General features: G+C 40.1%; 1 protein-coding gene across 1 annotated transcript; it reads left to right on the top strand.

Moving 5' to 3' along the window:
• Window positions 1-1,901: 1,901 nt before the first annotated feature.
• On the top strand, window positions 1,902-23,255 carry zfyve28 (zinc finger, FYVE domain containing 28). Its single transcript, XM_037695379.1, has 14 exons — window positions 1,902-1,991; window positions 15,490-15,630; window positions 18,266-18,403; window positions 18,547-18,749; window positions 18,869-18,958; window positions 19,080-19,169; window positions 19,256-19,357; window positions 19,441-20,982; window positions 21,199-21,294; window positions 21,702-21,865; window positions 21,947-22,063; window positions 22,436-22,537; window positions 22,671-22,774; window positions 22,904-23,255. The coding sequence occupies exons 1-14, from the start codon at window positions 1,956-1,958 to the stop codon at window positions 23,033-23,035; spliced, it is 3,057 nt and encodes a 1,018-aa protein (XP_037551307.1). The 5' UTR covers window positions 1,902-1,955; the 3' UTR covers window positions 23,036-23,255.

Genomic DNA, 23,255 nt, shown 5'->3' with positions numbered 1-23,255 from the left:
GCCCCAAATATTCAATGGCATATTTGAGGGTGAGAAAATGCCTGAGGAATGGAGAAGTGTGCTGATGTCCATTTTTAAGAACAAGGGTGATGTACAGAGTTGTAGCAACTACAGAGGAATTAAGCTAATGAGTCACACAGTGAAGCTCTTAGACGAGAGGTGACTGTTGTGAGCAGCAGGATGGCTTCATGCCAAAAAGGAGCACCACAGATGCCATCTTTGCTTTAAGGATGTTGATGGAGAAGTACAGAGAGGGTCAGAAAGAACTCCATTGTGTCTTTGTGGATTTAGAAAAAGTATATGACAGGGTGCCGACGGAGGAGGTGTGGTGTTGCATGAGGAAATCTGGAGTGGCAGAGAAGTTTGTTAGACTGGTACAGGACATGTATGAGGACAGCAGGACAGTGGTGTGATGTGCTGTAGGAGTGACAGATAGCTCCAAGGTGGAGGTGGGATTGCATCAAGGATCGGCTCTGAGCCCCTTCTTGTTTGCTCTGGTGATGGACCGACCGACTAACAGATGAGGTCAGGCAGGAATCCCCATGGACGATGATGTTTGTAGATGACATGATCTGTGGTGAGAACAGGGAACAGGTGGAAGAGAACTTAGAGAGGTGGAAGTATTCACTTGAAAGAAGAGGAATGAAAGTCAGCCGTAGTAAGACAGAGTACATGTGTGCAAATGAGAGGGAGGCTGGTGGAACAGTGAGGCTACTAGGAGCAGAGGTCACAAAGGTACAGGACTTCAAGTACTTGGAGTCCACTGTCCAGGAAAATGGGGAATGTGGTAAAGAGGTGAAAAAGAGAGTCCAGGCACGATGGAGTGGATGGAGAAAAGTTTCAGGAGTGATTTGTGACAAAAGGGTGTCAACAAAAACCAAAGGAAAAGTTTACAAGACAGTGGTGAGACCAGCTATGTTATATGGCGTGGAGACAGCGGCATTGACAAAAAGACAGGAGAAAGAACTGGAAGTGGCAGAAACAAAGATGCTAAGGTTCTCCAGGAGTGACAAGGATGGATAAGATTAGGAATGAGATCATCAGAGGTACACCACAGATTGAACAACTGGGAGATAAAGTTAGAGAGTCCAGACGGTTTGGACATGTCCAGAGGAGGGACAGTGGGTATTTTGGTAGAAGGATGTTAGAGATGCAGCTGCCAGGAATAAAAAACAAAGAGGAAATGGATACAGTTAGAGAGGACATGGAGGGAGTTCGAGTGATGACAGAGGACAGAGTGAAATGGAGGAAGATGATTCGCTGTGGTAGCCCTTGAAGAGGGAACGGCCAAAATAATAAGAAGCTGTATTTAGTACTTATTATGTACTTGTTACCTGGCACATAACTGGTATTACCTGATATACAGGTCATTAGTACCTGGTACCTTTGTATCTGCCTGAAAAACACATAACACTAATGTAATAATGCGGTAAACTCATCTTACAGTTCCTAAAGAGATCTGAGGTTCTTGACAAATACTTTTTTTATCCAAGGTTTATGTATTGCATCACCACCCTAAGGTCTCAGAGTTACAATTGCTATGTGTAGTTTTGTTACGAGCGGTCTTTGAAGGCACCATCGTCTGGGAAAGTGGGAGGTGAATGTTGTCAACGTGACTGTCATCAAGAAGCGCTGGACTGGCAGAGAACGGCCGAGCCGTCGGGTCGGGCGGTGCTTCAGTGTTTCGGCAGGAGTTACAAAGTGACCGAACGGGTGGGACAGACAGGCTGAACTGATTCTGGAAACATGGAGATGAATTCCCGAATATCTCCTTTGTTCCCGCTGGGAGCCGTGCTCTAGCGTTCAGGACAACTTGCCGTACATTGTGTCTGTGTTCCGGAGCCCGCCCGCCCGCCGAGGCTAGCTGGGTTAGCAGCCGACCGTCACTGCAGGCACACGGGCAGGTAGAGGAGGGCTGAGAGGGCTTGGTGACAAAGGAAGGTGGCCAAGTAACGATGAACCGCTTCCGAAAGTGGCTGTACAAGCCCAAGGTAAGTTCCTATGGGTTCTCTAAATTGGGCTTGTTAAAATGTAAATCTGTGGAAATAGCTAACATTAGCCGGTGTTCCTGATGTTTTACTGTATTCACCAGCTGCTGGCTCTTTGTTGCTGGGAATGCTTTTGTTTTGACGCTTCACAGCTAATCCAAATGTTGTTTTGTTGGCAAATTTTGGGCTGATTTACAACAATTTCCTCACTGCTTTTAACAGCTGACATTGTCCCTTATGAGTAGTTTTGATATTTCAAGACTAATTTTAATAATACTATTCGAAACGTGTTTTAAATTGAGTTTCAACAGTAAACACATTAAAATATCGTTTGTTTATAATCGTCCATCTGAACTTTTACTAAAGGCATTAAGTACAATTTTGGTTATTTATACTAGAAATTAAATCTTTATTCATTATTATAGCTATATATTTGATTTATTATTCTCTGCATGTCCTGGATGCAATTATTTTAAATAACCTTAAACAAATATCAGATAAATAAACATTCCCATACAAAGACATATTGTTTCAGTCAGCTACTAAATAATGATTAATTTGCTAAACCAAACTATTGACAATCCAGATGTTTTCTCTAAGAGATTTGTTGTTTTGGTGCAGTTGTGTTTTTATGAGCGTGGTGCGATTTAAATTGGACAAAATGTTATATTAGGGCAGAAACAATTAAAGGTAGCTGCCCATGGAAGGAGCAAAATCATCATTTCTTGGTCGAGCTCAAGTGTAAATCAAGCTCAGAGTTTGGAAACCTGGCTGACACAGCAGAGGAAGTATTAAAGGCTTGGCTGCTTCGTTAAATGAACTGTTTGATAGATATGCCAACTGCAAGTTAGTCTGTGGACGTTTCTCCAGGGTGTACATTCATTTTAATGTTTGCACATTACCTTCTAGCACAGTATTTGAAGAGCCACTGAACAGATTTTAAAGAAACGTTCAGGAGGTAATCAACGGCTTCAACAACTGTTCACCTTTTGGAGCCAGCCTGATTCAAGATGGCCGCCACAGCCAACTAACCTTACAAAAATGGCTGTAAATCAGTCATGTTGTACTGAAATTAAGCTAAAATAGTACCTGAGCATCATCCTCAACACATACTTTGCACGACACCTTCGTCTAAAACTGTTGGGAGTTGTCTGTTAGCAAAATATCTAACCACGAGATAGATTTTAATGACACTTTCATAAAGTCCTTATTGTTTGTTTGTTCACAACAGATTAAATTTTGGAGCCAAAGCAAATCAAGATGGCAGCTACAGATTAAATACTTTAGCCAACACAAATAGAGCTAAAATTTAGTAAAAGTTACAGATACTGAGCTAAAATTTGGTGTGATTAGTTGCTGACGGTTATCCACAACACATACTCCAAGCCGTAACAAATCATGCAAGGTCTGGAAATAACGCATGAGATTCTGCTTAAAGTTTTTTTTTTAATCAAGATTTGACCAAACTGGCTAAAATGCATCATTTTTCAACAAATGACAATCTTAGTGTAAAACTCTGGCATGAAAGGCGTTGGACGAAATGCATTCCTGACCTTTAATGTAACATTTGAATAATGGAACAAATTGATAAGTCTCCAGATGTTGTAATAAAGTCAGCTGTCCTGTCCTATTAAACTAAATCTACAACTTAAGTCTTTGGGATGGATAATATCAGACTGGGTTTAGATGAAAGGCTTTTGATTACATGTTATCCACCAACTCTTGGCCGCACACACTCACCTGCGTCATTCCTCTTTTCTGTGTCAAACCAGGTTTGCTGTCACAGCGAATATGTGCTCAATTGTTGCGGTTAAAGGCCAAAGTGTTGGGGTTCACCAGGGCATTGTTACATTTGTTAATGACTCCTGCCTCCGAGGTGCAGGGGTATTGCATCACTGCCTTTTCTGCCAAAATACACCCATCCTAGGAATTAAGTGCATAAATCTGAGATTTAAATGATCTTTTCTACCTCAAAGAAGTGAGAAAAGAGATGCGTAGCGTCTGTAATTTAGCCAGCGGGCACAAAGAGACAGCAACATTTAAGCTGCTTTATTCTTCTGATGCTAAACTTTTATTTCTTTTGGTCTGAGTGAACGTATTTCTGTAGTTATTTGAGCCCATCCTCTTTGTATTCTTCCTTTTATTATTAAACACTGTATGGATTTGTCATTTCACGTCAACAGTAAGCAGTTTATCTCTGAACTATGTACTCCTGGAGATAGAGAAGTGTTGAATCAGCATGTTCCCCTTGACTGAAGCGTGGGTATTGATATTTCCAGAGCTGCTCTCTACCTCCCTGGATGAGTCCCACAGAGAAGGACTTTCTTGTGCTTCTGCTACGCAATCCTTTGTTCGACTTGTGCGATAAATCATGTTTCCTGTTTTAATTTATTTCATGTTTTGGAGCTCGATCAGTCATCGAAGTAGCATCTCCAGGAAAATGGATGTCCTGGTTTACTGTTATGTCGAGTACAAATTGCTATTATGGTTATCTCCTGATATATTGTAAGGCAGTGTCATTTTTATATTGCTTTTAGACCTTTAAACCAGTTCAAACTGTGTCTCCACGAGAAAATATTTACAATTTGTGTGTCAGATTCAACAGAGTAATCGTCGGAAGTGGTGAAATCATAGACGTCGTGTTGTCACAGTCGCAAAGATAAGAAGTTGTTTCCAAGCAGCTAAAATGTTTCCTTCACCTCTCGTTCATCAGAGCGGAGTTGCAGCACAGAGAGCCTAAACTTGTCAAATTCCTCTGCGGCCTCAGTTCCCTGTTTGCTGATTTTCCATCAGGAGCTGCCTTTCAGCTCCACATCACCTCATCTGTCAGTGGAATGGATGGACCCTTGAAACTGTGTCTGCTCCTCATCATCTGCAGGATGCTCCTAATCTGACTCTCACTCTCCATCTGTGCGTGTCAAATTTTACACCTTTACTAAGAAGTGAAGGCTTAAATGTTTGTATTTTTCCTCACAAAATACAATACTAACAAGTTTTTCCTCTCTGTAAAGTTCATTAATATGCGCATTAACTGAAAAACTTTATTTTAAACGTTTTCCAGAAAAGTTAGCATTTATGTTTCACATTATAACTTATTTAAGGCATGGAATACATAAGAAAACGTTGACAATAAGCTGAAAGTAGCAAATATTTAAATAAAAAGTTATAATAAATAGCATGTTAACAAACCAAAATACAAACTAAACCATTATGAAAATAATTAACCGTACAGCAATTTTCTGAACTAAATGAACTTAAATAGCTGTATGTATTTAAACACACAAACTCATTTGTTAGATTTAAAACACACGCTAAAAACCAGATTGAGACAGATTTAAACAAAAAGGAGCTTTAGAAATGTTTTAGTGTCAAAACAGGCTTTGCAACAACTAAAGGTTTTGATAAAGAAACTTAATTGTGTTGGTATGTGACTGTATAAACCCTGCCTAAGCAACAGTGGTGAAATTTTATTTAAACAGAAACAATCATTTGTTTTTATTTTTTTATTGTTTAATTAGGCAATACTTGTGAGATCTTTTAATTTTAAACAATGGCAATGGGATTTTTTTTCTAGAACAAAGTAAATTATATTTAAATTTGCACTTACTTTTTTTAAATGAAGGGCTTGAATGAGTTCAAAACAAGTAATTTAGAGTTTTAAAGTGTTTGCATCATGTGTGCTATATATTAATAGATGTATCCATTTTTCACAGCTTAGAAATGCTTTCTTTGTACCTGAACATACCATTTTTATTACGTTAGACGAATAATAAATCGATTTAGGCTTAGTTAAAAACTAATTGTCAGTTGTTTCTCTGATTAACTTTATAAGCAATAATCAAAATCATACATTTTAAAGCGATCAGTTTATTTTATCTAATTAAACTGTAGCAGATTTATTGTATTTTTCGGCCTGCTGTAGGGTGGGGAAGGTCACAGTATGACGAGTCAGGGTTTTGTCTTTGCTGTGTTGGTTCTGCACAGTTGGCCCAGAGTTGATGAAATTGGACTCTGCTGAGCAGTTGCCGGGGCGGCTTCATATTTAGGCCAGTTTCTGTAGTTCTCCGTGGACGTCCCATTCTGCTTACCCGCCAGCCGTGCGGTAATTGATTTGGTGTCAGCTGTAGGGATTTACAGAGCTGACCCCGGTGCAGATTGAGACAGGCCGGACGATTGAAAGCCTTTTTGAAATTCATTGCAGGCTGGAGGAACCTGGGTAGTCCAAGGTGTTGAAGGGGTGATGATTGAAGGAAAGTAGCTGCAGACAAAGATTTAAAGAAACAGAAGGCCTGACCTTTGCTGGTTTGCACTCATTTTCGTCACCTTGGTTCTGCTGATAATATCTAATACCATCTTTGATCGAAGGCCCTTCAGAATCTCCCTGTCATGGTCACTGATGATAAACATGAATTATTTATTCAAGGTGCCTCTTGTCTCATTTAGAAGAACTACTGTTCCTTGAAACAGCCAGAAGATAACGGTTTTATTGCCTCAACGGAGAATGTTTTATGTCACTTTTATCCACAAGGAGTGTGGTTTTATTGTGCTTTTTGTAGTTGTAATTATAAAACGTATCATTAAAATATGGATGAAAGTTTTCTTTGGTTTTTCAGAAGACTGAGAGAAAATAAATAGTGTTTCCTGTTCTTGCTAAACTTTTCAGAAGAGGGTGAAACCGAGTTGTTGAAGTTAGAACAAGGAGAACAGAACTTAAAAAGGAGCAACACGTTGGCTGAAGGGAGCAGACCAGATGCCAGAACCAAAATACTAAAAAGAACAAAAAAAAAAACATTTTTTTGAAGGAACTGAAGAGCTCTCAATGCACATCTATTGGAAATTTATTTTAATTAAAGTTAAGTATTTTGAAATGTATTAAAGGTACAGATATCAAAAGTCATAGGACACTAATCCTGATCAAGCTGAACATTTTAATCTGTGTAGGGTTAAAATAAGCTCAAAGAAGTACCAGTAAGTTAGACTGCAAAGAGCTAACAGAAGATAAACAAGAAAACGATATAAGAATTCTGATTTAGACTAAATTAGGTAAAGAATATGAGACTTGAATTGAATCGAAGCTTTGTTAGAGTGAAAAGCTTATATCATTTTTTTAACATATTTCTTTTGAACTGTTCTCAAAAGCTGTAGGATCACTTTTTTTTTTCTAAAGCGCCAGAGTATGTTGACTAGCCTGTCCACGCGTGTCGTTTGAAACAGCCTGTCCGTTGCCCACTCGCAGCAATTGTTCAATAAGTAAAACAGAAATAGCTTGGTTCTGAATCATGAGCATATCTGGCTGAATTTTTATTTAGATGAGTCAAACCTCTTTATTTAGTTCAGTCTTGTCATCTCTCCAGGAGTTACGCACCAAGAGACAGATAAAAAAAATGTCAAGTTGTTGCTTCTGTATACCTTTAGTTGTCCTTATCTTTTGCTGCCACAGTTTTACCATCAGTTTCGGATTGTGTAAGTGGATTATTTCTTGCATAAGAATGTCCTTGCTGCATTTGAAAGGGGGTTCTCCCCCCATGTGTCGCCACACCATCAGGGGATCCTGAACATGATCTATATCCCCAAATCCTCTGTGAACCCATGTCTTACTTTTGTCCATCATACTATGTGCCAGGTTATTGCTGTAGTTTGCATGGCAGATTAGTTCAGACTGCAGAGAGGAGACGAGCGTGCAGATTATTCATCAGTCCAGATGGGCAGACTGCTCTGAGTATAATGAGTCAATGAGTTGAATCTGGAGTCGGCTTTGACTTTACCTCTACATTCAGCTCGTTAGTGCAGAACCTCTCCTCGGTGTTTACATGTGCTTTTCAAATGAACTCCTTGAAATGTGACCAGAATTATTTTAGGGGCAGCTGGAGTTTCTCAATGAAAAGTTGAAAAGTCGCCTCTGTATCTGCACAAAACCACTCAGAAGTAGGAGGAAAAATCCTGATGCAAGCTGAACATGAAAGGAATGAGTCAACACAACTAGGTCTGCTTCAGCAAACGCCTGCATTCTCAGAAAGCTTATACTTAGTCGTTTTTTTTTTTGCTCTGCCAAACCTCATATAAACGATTGTAAGGAAGTTTTGTTGTTACCAGAACCCTCCGCTTACTTTTGCTGCAGCTTTTATGCTCAGTTCTGAATAATTAAAAAAGTGATGAACTGTACTCTGCTGTCTTTTTAGCCAGTCTGTTAGTGGACTCAATGAAAGCGCAGATAACTGGATTCTTCCCCAGCTACAATATTTCCTCTGATTCCTGGAAGGCAGCCAGAACGCAGCAAATTGAGCCTGGAATAGAGTATGGAGGGCAAAAGCAAGGTTTCTTCGTAAGTCCCTTAAGTGGGCTCAGTATGCACGCACTGTTGCAGCGGACGCTCAAGAAGCATTAGCTTGACAGCCGTCATCATCTGTGCAGCCTGAATAGAAGTGAAGATGAGAATCGGCAGCTCAAGCAGCGAGCTGGATGACACGAAGAAAATGTTGGTGATAAGCTTCCAGTAGCACGTTTTCACGAGAGTCAGGCTGTCATCACTTGTTAAAGATGCAATTTGAAAGAAAAGGATGCAAAACTTTTCACTGAGTCATGGTGAGATGATTTCACGAGGGAGGCTTGGGAGTAATAGTCACCCTGGATGAGCTTGTGGGGTTTTAATGATTCAGAATGAAGGGTTTGTGACCGCAGTGAGGGGAGCTTCAGAGAGCGGTCATTCCTGACAGCTGACAGCGGGAGCATAACAGGACACCGGCGGGCCACAGCAGACAAAAGCTGAATGTGCTGAATCATTTCACCTCTAATGCACAACAGAGCTGTCGTTGACTGTTTTAATGCATGTTAAAAGTTCAGGACTCAAACGATCTTGTGCGCACATTCATAAAAACTTGATATAATTTGTGTAGTCAGTATTAATTTATTGTCCTGTATATTGTTGTGCAGCTTAGAAATGCAAATTATATCAAAATGCGTGGCTTAGCTGGGAAGAGTGCACTCTGGCTTTTAATAGCAGTATGTCGTATAACGTAATTGCAGTCAAACGCATAAGGTAACCAAGTCCTCTTTGAAGCTCTACAGCTCAGACATACTTTAGTAGAACCATCATTCAGAGTTTTAACAGATCCAAGGAAGTTGGACTTTACATATCTGAGCTGGCATTTTGATATCTTTAATGGTTTTTACATAATCACAGTTTAAGTTTTATGGTTTTTACAGATTTTTTCCATTGAGTGTTCAGTTGGCGGTTGCTGTCACTAACCTTTGAAACGTCTGAACTTTTTGCAAACAAACTCTTCTCTCTCCTGAAACTATTTTTGGTACATATACAAATTATACGTCGAAATGTGGGGATTTATTTGTGTTCCTTCACCTCATGCAGACACATAAGGATTTACGTTTGACTATCAAAGAGTCTTCTGCTTCTCACTGTGTAGGAATTTTTCAGATCTGAAGGTTTTTGCACGGCGACTGTTCATTTGAGCCTCATTTTCAATCTGCAGTTTTGTCTGCCTCTCATTAACTTATAACTCAGGGAGTGACAGACACAAATAAACGGTTACCATGATGATCACAGTGAGCCACTGGCAGCAGCAGTTCATACGTTGAATTGTAGGCACATTTTTTACTGTAGTTTAGATAGTTATAAAGTTGCTATTTTATATTAAGAATCGCGCCGCTCAAGGTGACTGTATGTTGGAGTAGCTGTTACTTTCATTCTGGGATGTTGCTTTTGAAAACTTTTTCCTATTTTTTTCTGAATGTAAATTGCTTTTTTGGATTATTACTTCCTCTGGTGTTGGATGCTGTGCAGCTGGAAGGATTTTTACTGAAATCTTTTTACTTTTGGACATTTGTTATGATGTGTAACCATGACAACAAGGTGGTTTTTACAGCCGGGAGCAGCTGATTAACATCTCAAAGCTCAAATATTACCTCAAATACAGCCCCAAATCCCAAATGAGTTGTAAAGGAGGGGCCGGGGATGCATTTCTGTCTACCTGACAGAGGTGCTCGAGTGACTGACTGCTGGCAACGTGGCTCATGACAACAAGAAGACCAGGATCATCCCCCGACACCTGCAATGATGAGGAGCTCAACAGGCTGCTGAGAGGAGTGGCCATCGCTCAGGGAGGAGTTCTGCCCAACATGGTCCTGCTGCCCAGGAGGACCGAGAGGCTCGCTGGGTTCGGGTGGACAGATCAGCATCTGCAGCCAGTTTCTTCAGATCCGCTGTGGAACGGACTGCTGCGGGAGATCCTTCCTACCCACAGCCATCAGCATATAAAACAACTCTTAATGAAACCAGGATGATGAGTTACAACAACATTTAATTTCCCTTTGGGATTAATAAAGTATTTTGAATTGAATTGAATTTTTGACACCCTGGAAAATGTCTTAATATAGACTTTCTAAATGTGTGTATATAATGTTAGATGTTTTGTGAACTTCTATTTAATTTTTAATTTGGAACATATCAGATGATATTTTTGAACCATTGCATCTAAACTTGTAAAGAAAAGGTTGGAGCCTTGACTTTCCTGCCTGCCACTCTACGTTTTTTTTTGTTTTTTTTGTTAATTATTTCAACTCTTTTCCACAAACGGCCTGCCTGTTTTGCTGTTCAGAGCAACATCTAACCTCATCACTGACTCATTCCATGTAACAAGGTAATTATAATCAGTGGCCATGGATCTCAATGTCCAACTGAAAACCAGTCTGTTCTTTATTACTGGATTTCTCGGCCCTGGCTATCCAGTTGAGTGAGTAATCAGTTTGAATGAAACATCTGTTGTGCTCTTCAGTCACAACTAATCAGCTACGCAAGTAGGACACTGCAAAAAAAACAAAAGAAGCTGTTTCTGGACACTTAACGGGATATAAAACAACATTCAGTCAATCAACATGTCAAAACTATAGACAATTATCTCCCTAATGATTCAATTTATAGAGGTTTTTTTTTTTTTAGCAAGTCAACGTTGAGGCTGACTACTGATTTAAAATTTTATTTTTTTAGTTCCTTGATGGAAATAACCTCCACATAAAGAATGAATTTGAGTGTTTTACTCAGTTTTGTGTAAGTCTGAACTCTGGAACATCTGGTGCAACAGGCGTCAGGTTATCACGAGTGTCAGAAATTAGGGTAAAACTGACATGTTTCACATATCTCCTATGAAACACAATCAATGCTCATTTGTTGTACACCAAACAAACAGTTCAGCCATCTATCTAAAACTAGATTTGCATGCAGTGATCATTGCCTGTCTTTGACTTTTCCTCCATGATTCAATGCTGCAGGAATGTTCTTTCTTGTGCAGGGGACTAGAAGAGATGGCGTCTCTTTCAAACGCCTCTCGTCTTCCTCCTTCAGTGTTTGTCTATACGTGTCCAAGTGAATGCCATCAGTCTGTGGGCAGCCCGTGCCGAGGCTAGAAAAAGCTTTTTCACTGTCTCCCACTCTTGTTTCCTGTTTGGTCATCATTTAACGCGGTACTCCCGCTCATTGTAGGGAAGCTGTTCAGTCAAATGTGAATGGTAACTCGTGACGGCTCCCAATTCTCAGAGGTTAAATTTAGACGTAGAGATAAAAGCTCCTCTTGTGGTTGGTTTGGTTTCTTACAGGATGATTAAGACTGCCTTTTGGATGATTTCTCATTAGCCCACACGTCCTTGCACGTTTTTATTATGACAAATATGACATGGGAATAATTACAGTCTTCTTTTGTTCTTTTTTAAAATTTAGAATTGTTCTGTGATTTGAGTTAGTTTAAATGTGTTGGAATGGGAAACGAACTGGTGGGAAATAAAAGATCTTTAGGAACTTTCGGTTTGCTCACAGTGTGGGAATATTTAGACACTTCGTTAATCGATTTGATTAGGATTTTGTGAGCTGTGATGCAATTGTAACTCTATAAACAAATTGCTGAGTTTAGAGTCTCTCCGACCTAAAATAAACAAGATATGTCTGCAGTATAAAGATTCAACATTCAAACAAGTTTATGAAAACTTAATGAACATGAAAGAGGAGTCAAAATGTTCAGTATGGTCACATGAAATTCTTTGGCAACAGATTTTCAAGCATCACATTCGATCTATTTTACTCACAGATTCAGTGTAACCATGACTGTTTTTGGTCCTGTTGTAAAATGAGAAGGGCTGTGATGATCATCATGGTTTCAAACTACAGAACACATCACACAAGCCCTGGCTTTCAGCCACTGAATGCAGGTGCAAATCCTTCACAATAAAAGTTGCAGTGTACTTTGTAATTTGTCTCTTATGAGTTAGATTAAAACGCTGACGTTGCCTAATCCATGGTTCTCTCTTTCCCAGCATCAGCTACGACTAGAGAGAAAATATTCAGCTAATATTGGCCACTTCTTTAAAAAAAATGTCACAGCCTGAAACCTTTACCAAGTTGGAAACTGAAGATGCATCAGCATCTGCTACATAATTTAGTTTTTTTTTTTTTGTTGTGCGAATGCTCTTCGGTGTTATTTTGGGACCACTTTACAATAAGGCTCCCCTTATAGATGGCTAATAAATAGTTTATAGATTCATTATTAATTCCAAACACTTTATAAATTATTAATAATTGTTTATTATGCACTAATTAAGGGTGTCAGAGAAACAAAAATGACCATTCTTGTCAAATAGTGAGCCAAATCTGTTCACCTAAATATTTCATCTAGAGTTGTTATATTAAACATTTCAGACTAAGTTACTACCTTGTGAGCACAATAAACATTTGTAAACTAATATTATATCCTAAAAAATAGGTTCACAAATGCTTATTGTGCTTACAAGGTAGTAACTTAGACTGAAATGTTTAATAAAACAGCTCTAGACAAAATATACAGGCGAACAGATGTGGCTCACTCTTTTGCAGGAATGGTCAGTTTTGTCTCTATCACACTTAATTAATGCATAATAAACAATTATTAACAACTTATAGGGTGTTTGGAATTAATAACGTATCTATAAACTATTTATTAGCCTTCTATAAGGGGAACCTTATTGTAAAGTGGTACCATTATGTTTTAATGTAAAAGTTCTTAGGTTGTTATTTAAGTTGAGCATTTATTGTTTATATATGTTTTGTTTTTCTTCTTTCGGTTCCTTAAAGCCTCATGGGTCGCCACAGCGATCTAACTCGCACAAAGGTTTGATAATTGTTTTGTGCCGGCTGCCCATCCTGACACAACCACAGAGCTACCACAGCCCACATGTGTGGAGCAGAGCTGCCGTCTCATCTAGGGCACCCTGGGGAGCAGATGGGGCAAATGAGGAGGCAGATGTGGGCGTTTCACCTTTTTCACCTTTTTTTGTGATGTATCTGTCAGGGGATTCGAACTGACAACTTCCTGATAATAGGGTAGCTTTCTCCAACCTCTGAACCACTACTTCCCCATAACAACAAATTATTATGTTTTGTTCAATAAAATACATTTTAGCTAAAAATGTCATAAAGATGGTGTATCGGCTGTTAGCTGCCCATGTTTCTAAAGATTGGCATCAGCTGGAAAACCTTGACTTTTCACTACAACCAGCTGTTTTTACTTATTTACTATTTTAAAAGACAATTAGTGGATTTTGGACATTTTAAAATGGATTCAGAATCATTCATGTCTGCACTATTTGAGGTACGTTTATCAAACCTCGAGTCATTTCTGATTTGCATGTGGGGTGAAAAAAAACGTTCCTGTTATCCTTCAAAGTTCTTGCAATTCATCCAAAACTAATTTAATTATTATGGAAAGACAAATGTCGGGTGTGAATTTTGAGCTCTACCATGACGTGCATAATATACCAAGGTAATAATTTTTCTGCAGATGCTTCTCAGTGTAGTTTTCCTCCTCACAGTCGTGCAGTTCAGCTGTTGGGTGGATCTCAGTATTTTCTCCTTCCTGTTTGTTTCATTATTAATGAGAAGCACTGAGGGAAGCGCGCTGTGTATCATATTCATTGAGAAACGCAAGGGTCTTAGGAGTAGGCATCACGCTACATGAAACACTGCAAACTTAAGGGAAAAGGAAATGCAGGAGGTTTCAGATAATCCCAGCGTTCTGCTGTTATTTTTTTTGTTTGTTTGTTTTGTGAAAAACGGCTTCAACACAATGAAAGCATGGCATGGAAACAAGGCTGTTTACCACTGTAGATGTCCCCTCTTCCACAGCCACGCTGTCCTTTTAAGCTCCTCTGTCATTACAGGGACCGTATGTTTTGTGATGATACACTTTGGCATGTGGCTGCCATTTTCAAAAGCATTAACCTTTAGGTGAACACCCGCCCTTCTCGAGATGATTCTGTGTTTATGGATGCGTGAAGTGGTTTTGGCAGGTTGACTGCCTTGTAGACTCACACCGATAATTCTGTTTTACCTATAAGCAAAATCAGTGAGTGGTTGCTGAGTTCATGGTTTTTTTTGTTTTGGTTTTTTTGCTTGTTGTTGCAACTTTATGTGGAGTATTTGATGTTCTGTCCTGTTCTCATTACTGTGGGGAGCGAGGTGGAAGATAATGACACAAATCCTCTTCCTGGACCAAGTCCTCCATCTCTCTCTTCTGGGAAAGTTTTACCCCGTTTTAACTCTAATGAACTGATGTTAATAATTTAACTTTTGTGTTGTAAATATATGCATTTGAGAGTGTTTTATATTCAGTTTTTCTCATAAATTAGCTGCATTTTAACTGGGAAAGGTTTTTTTTTTTTTTAGATAACATGATTTCCTTGTATTAGTAGTAAATTTTGCCACTTATTACAAAGTATTTAGTTAAATTCAAGACGTGTCTGTCCAAATTCTACTCGGATTGGTTCAGATTGGCATTATAGTACAGGAACTCAAAAGTTTTTTTTATTTATTTTCTATTTTCAAATGATTAATTACAGAAATAAGTGATGTTCAGCATCTGTGTTACCTGTAAAATGGTCCCTATTCATGTTAAACCCGTGAAACTATTAAACGTCAGTAATACCTACAAATGAGTTATATTATTCTGTGAAGTTCAAGGTACGTTTAAGTTTAATTATTTGCTTCTTTATGTCCTAATTCATAGGATTGCTGTATTTTTTTTCTCCAGACGGGAATGGTTTGACCTGCCCTGTCCTTTGTTTAGGGTCACGTAAAGTATTGTTTGCTGTTGCGTTCAGTCATTTCCTCCGTAAACATTGCCCTGCTGCTTTGAGGAGTTAAATTAGGTCGTGTCTGCAGGAAGTCTTTTGTGTCTGCGGCTCAACAACCAGATGGGACATTTAACCTTTTAGCACCAAGTTTTTTTCTTGTGAAATTAGTGATATTTACCAAATAAAAAGTGCTGAACTATAACATTTAGTTTGAAAGGTTGCCAAAGATGTTTCAGCAGAATATCGTTTTGCAAAAAAAAACTATTCCAGTGGCTGATTATTGCAGTCAGTTTTATTAAAAACCTTTATTTTAATTTTTTTGCTTCTATTGAAGATGTTTCTCTGTGACGGTAATGAAGACGACCTCCTCGTGTTTGTTTGTGTCTCTGCACAGAGGACGGACCCTCAGCTCCTGGCACAATTCTATTACGCTGATGAGGAGCTCAACCAGGTGGCCACTGAACTGGACAGCCTGGACGGCAGGAAGGACCCTCAGAGATGCACCCTGCTGGTCAACCAGTTCAGATCCTGTCAGGTCAGTACCGAGAACAAATGAAGTCATCGTCTTTCCCTGCCTTCCTGTGTAAATGGTGCATAAAAATAGACCTTAAGTGGAGCAAAGCTGGCATCAAGATAAATTAACCCTCAGCTTGTGTTTCATTCTGAGCCATGGCTGCCTGTTTTTATTTCAGATTCCTTTCTCTCACATAATCGCCTGCTCGAACCATTGATTTGGGCTCAAAACTGAAAATAGCAAGTGTCTTTTTTTAATTTATTCCTGGATTCAGCCATGATGATATGACCGCTTTACTAAACACTACTTGGCTAAGTTCCTGTATGTACCGTACCTCTTTAGCTGATAAGATGAGTTGAGTCAACTTTGTCTGGAAGCAGTCGCTCTTATCTTGGCTTGAACAGCACACTGTGCTGTGCGTCATGAGCCGATTTTAAGGGAAAAAGCCTGTAAAGTCGCACTTTTTTAAGAATAAATTTGTTAAATCTGTTAGATCTGAGCTTCAACATTATTAAGAAGAGTTTTAAGATGAACTAGTTGACTTGTTTGCAGAGATAAAAGCAGCTGTTTGAAAGAGTGGTGGCAGCATCGTGGGTGAAGTTACACAGGTAGCCTGAGAGGTTTTCATCTGGCCTGTTGTGCCTTGCTTCCCACCCACTGGCAGAACACATGGGGAGAACTACTTAATAAGGTCATCACTTGATCCCTGGCTGTTCTGGTTCTTCCTTCCCCCTGCCAAGCTACCACCTGGATTTTCTTTAGTGTTTTATTTTCTGTCTTTTTTGTAGTGCATAGTACTCTTATTTATTTGACATACAAATAAATAATGTTTAGTATATTTTTTAAATAGGTTATAGGTTAGGAAATATGTTTAAAGGTCCAAGTCATCATTGAGTTTGGACTTTAAATTAAGCAGCACGACTCCGTAAACCACATCGGTCCAAAGTATAAAGGTAGAATGAAGCCAGAATTCTGTTCTTGAGCTTCTTGAGTGAAGATCTTTTTCTAAGACCTGTCTAAAGATTTTTTTTTTTTTTTGGAGGATGTCTACTTTTTAAAATGAAATTTCTATTTATAGTCTTGGATCTGTCCACTTTTAACTGTTCTTCTTTTCAAACCAATTAATAAAGTCATTGGAGCATATGAACATGTCTTACTCAAGCGATGAGCCAGTTGTCTGTTAATTGAGTCTTTATTACTGACAAACTATGACCGTTGCCAGGTAGAATATAGTATTTTTTTAAATCTAATATACTATTGTTTGACTCTTAGAAAATCCTTTAGCGAAAGTTTTAAAGTTGCATGGTGTTTATTGTGTCAAAAATATGTTGGAACTGGACAAGCTTTAGGTAAGAAGAGTTGACGAGAGAAATTTCAGAGGGCAGGCAGTTTTGAAAAGGATGTCCTTTAGCACAGATCCTCTGTCAGCAACAACCTGATGCAGGACCTGAAAGATGCTTCATCTTTTAATTGATCAGGACAAAGAAAATGAATCAGAAAAGGTCTGAATTTAAAGGATTGTGTTGAGAAGCCATTCTAAAGGAGCTCAAATCAAGAGAAAAATTGATGCATGCTAAAATATTCATGAGATAAATGGAAATCTTTATGGTAGTAGGTCTTTTAAATGGACTGAATTAAACTTTTTTTTTGTCAAAATAGATGGAAGTATGACCAGGAAAAAACGTCAGATTTTAATACAGCATACAGAACTCTTATCAACGACTTCACTGTTTTAGCTTAGATTTTAATATATAAAGCAGAATGAGATTATCTTGACAAAGACTTGAACAAAATGCAGCCATTATTTAAGGAGTAGCTTTGGATGATGGCTAAAATATATATATTTCAATTATTGGTTGGACATGTTTCAATAATTCTATGTACTTCGTATTTTCTTGAGAATTTTGAAGAAATAAATAGCAGCGCAAGACTTCTGCACAATATTTATAAAGTTGTATCACATACAAGGAAAAGAGAGAGAGTTGGTAAACGGTGACGACAATGAGACAAAAGAGAGGTTGGAAAAACAAGAAAAATGAACAGTTTGTCTTCAGTCAGAACAAACATACTCATATCCTACACAAGTCACTGCACCTGGAAGCTAACACAAGTGAAAACGACCATTTATTTCCTGTTTAGGGAGATTCAGCCTGGACACGTTCAATACACTGAGATACAGGAATAAATGGCGAAGCGCTCCTTCCCAGAGTTTTTTAATCTTTCTTTTCCTGCCACGGTTCTTTTCCTGACAAGATTACTGTCTGCAGCACAGCTGGGGTTGAGTAAAAAGCTCATTGTAAGTCATTGTTATGGCTGATAAACATGCGAGTGGCACATAAGCTGGATTTGGTCGTGCTGTGTGTGCGCGAGACACGGTTTTCATTTCTGTAGCTTTACTGAGACGGAACGTAGCTGTAGGTCCGTAAAGATCTCGTGTTCTTGTCAAATTGTTTGTATTTCTTTCCTAATCAAATGTCTTCAAGCAAGGGAATTTAACTGATCTTCCTAAATGGGTGACAGATGGATTCGTTCCATCGTTGGCTTCAATGTGGATTAGTAAATAACATTAATTACACAAGGCTGCTTCTCATGTCTGTTCATCCTTTCAACTAGTTTGCTCAATTTGGTTTTCTGTCACTTTTATGTTTGTCTGCAGGACAACGTGTTGAACATTATCAGTCAGATCATGGATGAATGTATCCCCAACAACCGGGCCAACAGAGACTTTTGTGTCAAGTTCCCCGAGGAGATTCGTCATGACAACCTGGCAGGGCAACTGTGGTTTGGAGCTGAGGTAGCGTTATTCCCTCCTGCATCTGTCTGAAAGAAAACAACCTCGCAAATATGCTATTTACGTTCAGTACAAGCATAACCAAAAGTCAATATGAAGTTTCACAGATCAGTACAGGATAGTTAATGATGAATGATCTTGTTTAGTGTTTGGCTGCAGGCTCCATCATCATGAACCGGGAGATAGAGAGTATAGCTATGAGACCCCTGGCTAAAGACCTGACTCGCAGCCTAGAGGAGGTACGCAACATCACCAGAGACCAGGCCCTGAGAGACCTTAACCTGTACACAGACCGCATGAAAGAGGCGTTACGACATTTTGACAGCCTTTTTGCTGAGTTTGAGCTCAGGTAAACCAGCAACCAGAAATGGTTGCGTCGTCAAAATTTAACTACATCAGTTAGACACTTATTTTTTTTTAACATAAATTAATTAAGTGTTGTTTTTTCCTTCTTTTTTCTGTTGCCAGCTATGTGTCCGCCATGGTGCCTGTGAAGTCTCCCAAAGAATACTATGTACAGCAGGAGGTGATTGTGCTCTTTTGTGAGACTGTGGAGAGGTATGAAGATGATGATCCTTTAGAAAGAAAAAACCCTGCACCTGCTTCTATCTAGAGTGAATTGGAAACAGAAGATAATGCGGTTTCTTTTCTTATGGCACCTTTTTGTTTGTCGTCTCAGGGCCCTGAAGTTGGGCTATCTCACACAAGACATGATCGACGACTATGAACCTGCACTCATGTTTACAATTCCCAGACTAGCCATTGTGTGGTAAGTGTTGCCCATCTTTCCACCAACCTATTTCTCCTCTAATCTGTTCCACCCTCCTCTTACAGAAAGCTAAACTTGTTTTTCAGTGGGCTTGTTGTGTTTCCTGAGGGACCTCTGAACCTTGACCGGAAATCTGAGGACATGTCTGATCTCTTCAGGCCTTTTCGCACTTTGTTGAAGAAAATAAGGTAAATTTCAGGAGTGTTCGCCAAAAAGAGACTTTTTCTCTGTTAGCTTTTTTATTGCAACTATTTCCCAATTATATTTGCAGAGATCTCCTGCAAACTCTCACGGAGGAGGAGTTGATGACGCTCGAGAGGAACCTGTGTATTTCTCAGGAAGGAGAGTTGTCCACGGGCCAGGGGCTGGCCACAAGCAACATACCAGCACAAATCCAAGAGAACTGCTCATCCTGCAGCCTTACAAGTGACACCTCATATGGGGAGGGTGAGGGGGGAGAGGAACAAATGCCTGTGTTTGTTGTCACTGATAGGGAGGAGGAATTGGCAGCGGTAGAAAATGGCTGGGAGGAGGTGGAAACCCAAAGCGGGGAGGAGGAACAGGAAGAAGGCCTGGTCTGTGAGGAGGCGGAGGAGGCCGAGTTGGCGTGCTCCATGCAGTATGATGAGGAGGAACTGGAACAACTCAACATGATGGTGTATCGCGTGGGGGACGAGATGTCTACTCTGCTGTCCCCTCCAAGCCAAGGTCAGTCTCCAGCCCATCAACCCAGCAAAAAAGAGCCTGGAGGCTCCAGTGGAGCTTCCAGCACTGAAGCCTCCCCACGAAGAACCTTGGGGAGCCGTGGACGGACAGGCATCCATGTAGAGGAGGAGGACAGGGTCTTTTTCATGGAGGACCTGGATGCAGCAGGTGAGGGCATCACCAGTGTTGCAAAAGAAGCAAGTAGTTGTCTCGTCTCTTCTTCTAAAGAGTCTACATTTCGTGTGCAGCACAAGCTCGAAACACAGCCTTACTCTAGAAGGAATGGTTGGTACTCTGAGACTACATCAGAGCATCCTTGTTCACAGCCGCGCAGCATGAACACGCGCTGCTCGGTGGCAAAGCGCCCCCCGTGCACGCCAACCTCTTGTTCCGAACCTCTGCCTTACAGCAACGGGTGGGAAATGGGTTTAGAAGGGACAGCATCTGAAACAGCTGAGATCATTGCCCACCGCATGGGAGGGATGAAGCTGTCGGCCACAGTCATCTTCAACCCTCGCTCCCCCAGCTTGACAGAGCTGGCAGTGGACAAGTTGCTGCTGCCTCTGCCACCTCCCTCTGAGATTGAGCCCTGTGGCCCCCTGGTGGCCACTCATTGCCTGCTTAACTCCTGTGTCTGCTGCGGGAGCTGCGAGGACAGTCACGAGGATGCAATCGCCGCTGACGCCGCAGGGCTCGGGTTAGGCCTTGGTCTGGGACTGGACAAACATTGTAAGACCTCAGCTCCCAGCACTGTTATCCAGTCTGCCGCCTGCCAGCTTCCTCAGCCTGCTCATGAACCTTTCAGTAAAAGTGAGGGCCCCCAGCTGACTCCACCTTCTTCCCATTACTCCTCAGAGCCGCTAGAAGAGGATTCAAATTCCCAGCTTTGTGACAAGTGCCTGGTGGTGTCTTCAGGGCAGGGGCATCTCTCTCAGGACTGCAGCTCTAGAAAAGGAGAGACAGTCTCCACATGTAACCACCAGCAGAGGACTGAAAGGAAGCAGCATGCCAGTGGAGGGCGGGAGAGTGATAAGGAGGAGGGTAACAGCATACCAGATAAAAAGGAATTCAGGCGGGACACCAAAGAGGACAACAGGAGAAGCTCCAGGTTTGTCTCAGAGGCTTGTATGAGTTTCACACATGAACTTGTTCTTTTTAAAACATTTTATTTTTGGCTGCGTTTATGCATAATAATATTCAGTTGGTTTTGTGAATCTTTATTTTACATTTTTATTAGATGTTTTCATTACCTGTATTTATTTCACCATTTAATTTATTGTATATATTTATTTTTTATTATTTATTTGGTTTTTTTTTTTTTTAGTTTTCAGAACTCTCCCCTCAGCTCTGTGTCAGGTAGTGACTGTGAGAGTGTGTCGGTAACCACATGTAGTCTTTCCAGCAGTGCATATACTCCCAGGTAACATAAAGTTCATCCATGTGTCTGTCGCACGAAACAAAAATAATCATAAAAACCCTTTTTTTCGTTTCTTGTTTAGACTCGACGTACTTTTGTTCATGTTAGATGAAAGTGTCAGTCACATCTGTGTCATCATTCACTATTTTCTTCCTTTTATTGTAGATATTAGATTGAAATGTTCTTTTCGCTGGAACACAAACATTCCTTATATCTGAGTGTTAAGAAGTTTCTTGAGCTTTGTATAATTCATAAAGTGTTTATACTGCGGCCTTATTGGAGATGTAAGAATACACTGTCATTTGTTGATTTTTTCATGAATTTAAAAAAATGGCAAACGTTGAAATCTAAAAAAAAATGTCTGCCTTTTTTCAAAAGAGGTGTAATGAGATTTTCCTGTCTCCATCCAGTCCTGTTAGCAGTCTTACTCCCAGCTCTGGGACGTCAGACGAACTGGACCACCAGGAGATCAAGCTGGCCCTGCATGACACCAAGGTGGCATCGAGGAACAAGATCCGATCCCGTTTCCACAGCAGCAGTGATCTTATCCACCGTCTCTTTGTTTGCATATCAGGTAAATTAAGTTTTTATTACGTTACTCTCTTCTGTGCGTCTTTACGTCTTTTGGCTTAATATTTCTTCCCTGATGATACAGGTGTTGCTGATCAGCTGCAGACCAACTATGCTAGTGACCTTCGTAACATCCTCAAAACGCTTTTTGAAGTCATGGCAACCAAATGTGAGCAAGGAGACAACGATAAGCAAAAGAAAGGTGAGAAATACGGTACATTTCATCTATTTTCTGAGTAGAATCCAAAATTATTTGTCAAACTTGTCATTTTAATATAAATTTGTTTGTACGTGATGCAACTTCTCAAGTTTAATTTCTGCCATTGCTCACAATAGTCAACTTGCTGTCACAGATCAAATGCTTAAAGGTATTTAAATATGAGATAAGTGATTCAGTTCTGGTTTCTTCCAATAAGACACTAAAAAGCCTCTGCTTTTCGTGATTCAGACATTTTTTTTAGTTATTCCACTACTGTCCCTGACTGGACCCTAACTTTGTAGCTTAGCTCTTTAGATAAATTGTGATCCATTTATTGTGTGGTATTTTAAATTAGTTTTTTACGGTGCCCAGCAGGTCCTGTTCTGCGCAGTGCAGTGCTGGAGGACTGTGCTCTGTGTCAGGAGACCATTTCATCATCAGAATTGGCAGCCAAAGCCCGGGAAGGCCAGTTCGAAGGTCAGCACATCCACAGACAGACCCTCACAGGGTGTAGTTATCCTGTTTCTTCCCCCTTCCTCTCTCTCTGCAAACGATCAGCTGGTGACAGTTCTGCTGTATGCTTAGCATATTGTGTTGCCTCTCAATGCAGACCCTCCAGACTGGGTCCCTGATGATGCCTGCAGCTCCTGCATTGCCTGCAAGGCTCCCTTCACCGTCATCCGTAGGAAGCATCACTGTAGGAGCTGTGGAAAGGTATGAGCTGATTATCCTCAAAGCTGCAAAAAAATATTAAAAGTCCCCGTTTAATGTAAACCAATTGGAACAATTTTTTTTTTTTTTTTTTAAAGATTGCAACTAATTTATCAAAAACTCTCATTTCAGATTTTCTGCTCTCGTTGCTCTTCCCATTCTGCTCCGTTGCCTCGGTATGGCCAAGTTAAACCCGTCAGGGTTTGCACCCACTGCTACATGTTTCATGTCACGCCTTTCTACAGCGACAAGCCCGCCATCTGAACCTGAATCAGTACCTATAACACAGTCTGCTACAAGAGCATATGCAACAGACAGAACCACCGCTGCGAACAAAACGCAAATGCAACACTGCGCTGGTAATCCTTAATGGTCATGATTGTACCTCCTGAGCACGGCTTCAGAGTAATGTCACTGTAAATGAGACGAGCAGAAAGTCCAGACTAATGTGTCATTGAGTCCAAGAGTGATTTTTTTTGTGCGC

Source organism: Nematolebias whitei, chromosome 21, assembly GCF_014905685.2.
Source record: "Nematolebias whitei isolate Nwh7 chromosome 21, NemWhi1, whole genome shotgun sequence".
Classification (NCBI taxonomy): Eukaryota; Metazoa; Chordata; class Actinopteri; order Cyprinodontiformes; family Rivulidae; genus Nematolebias; species Nematolebias whitei.
The sequence above is the reverse complement of the archived record's forward strand: the minus strand, read 5'-3'. Positions and strand labels throughout refer to the sequence as shown.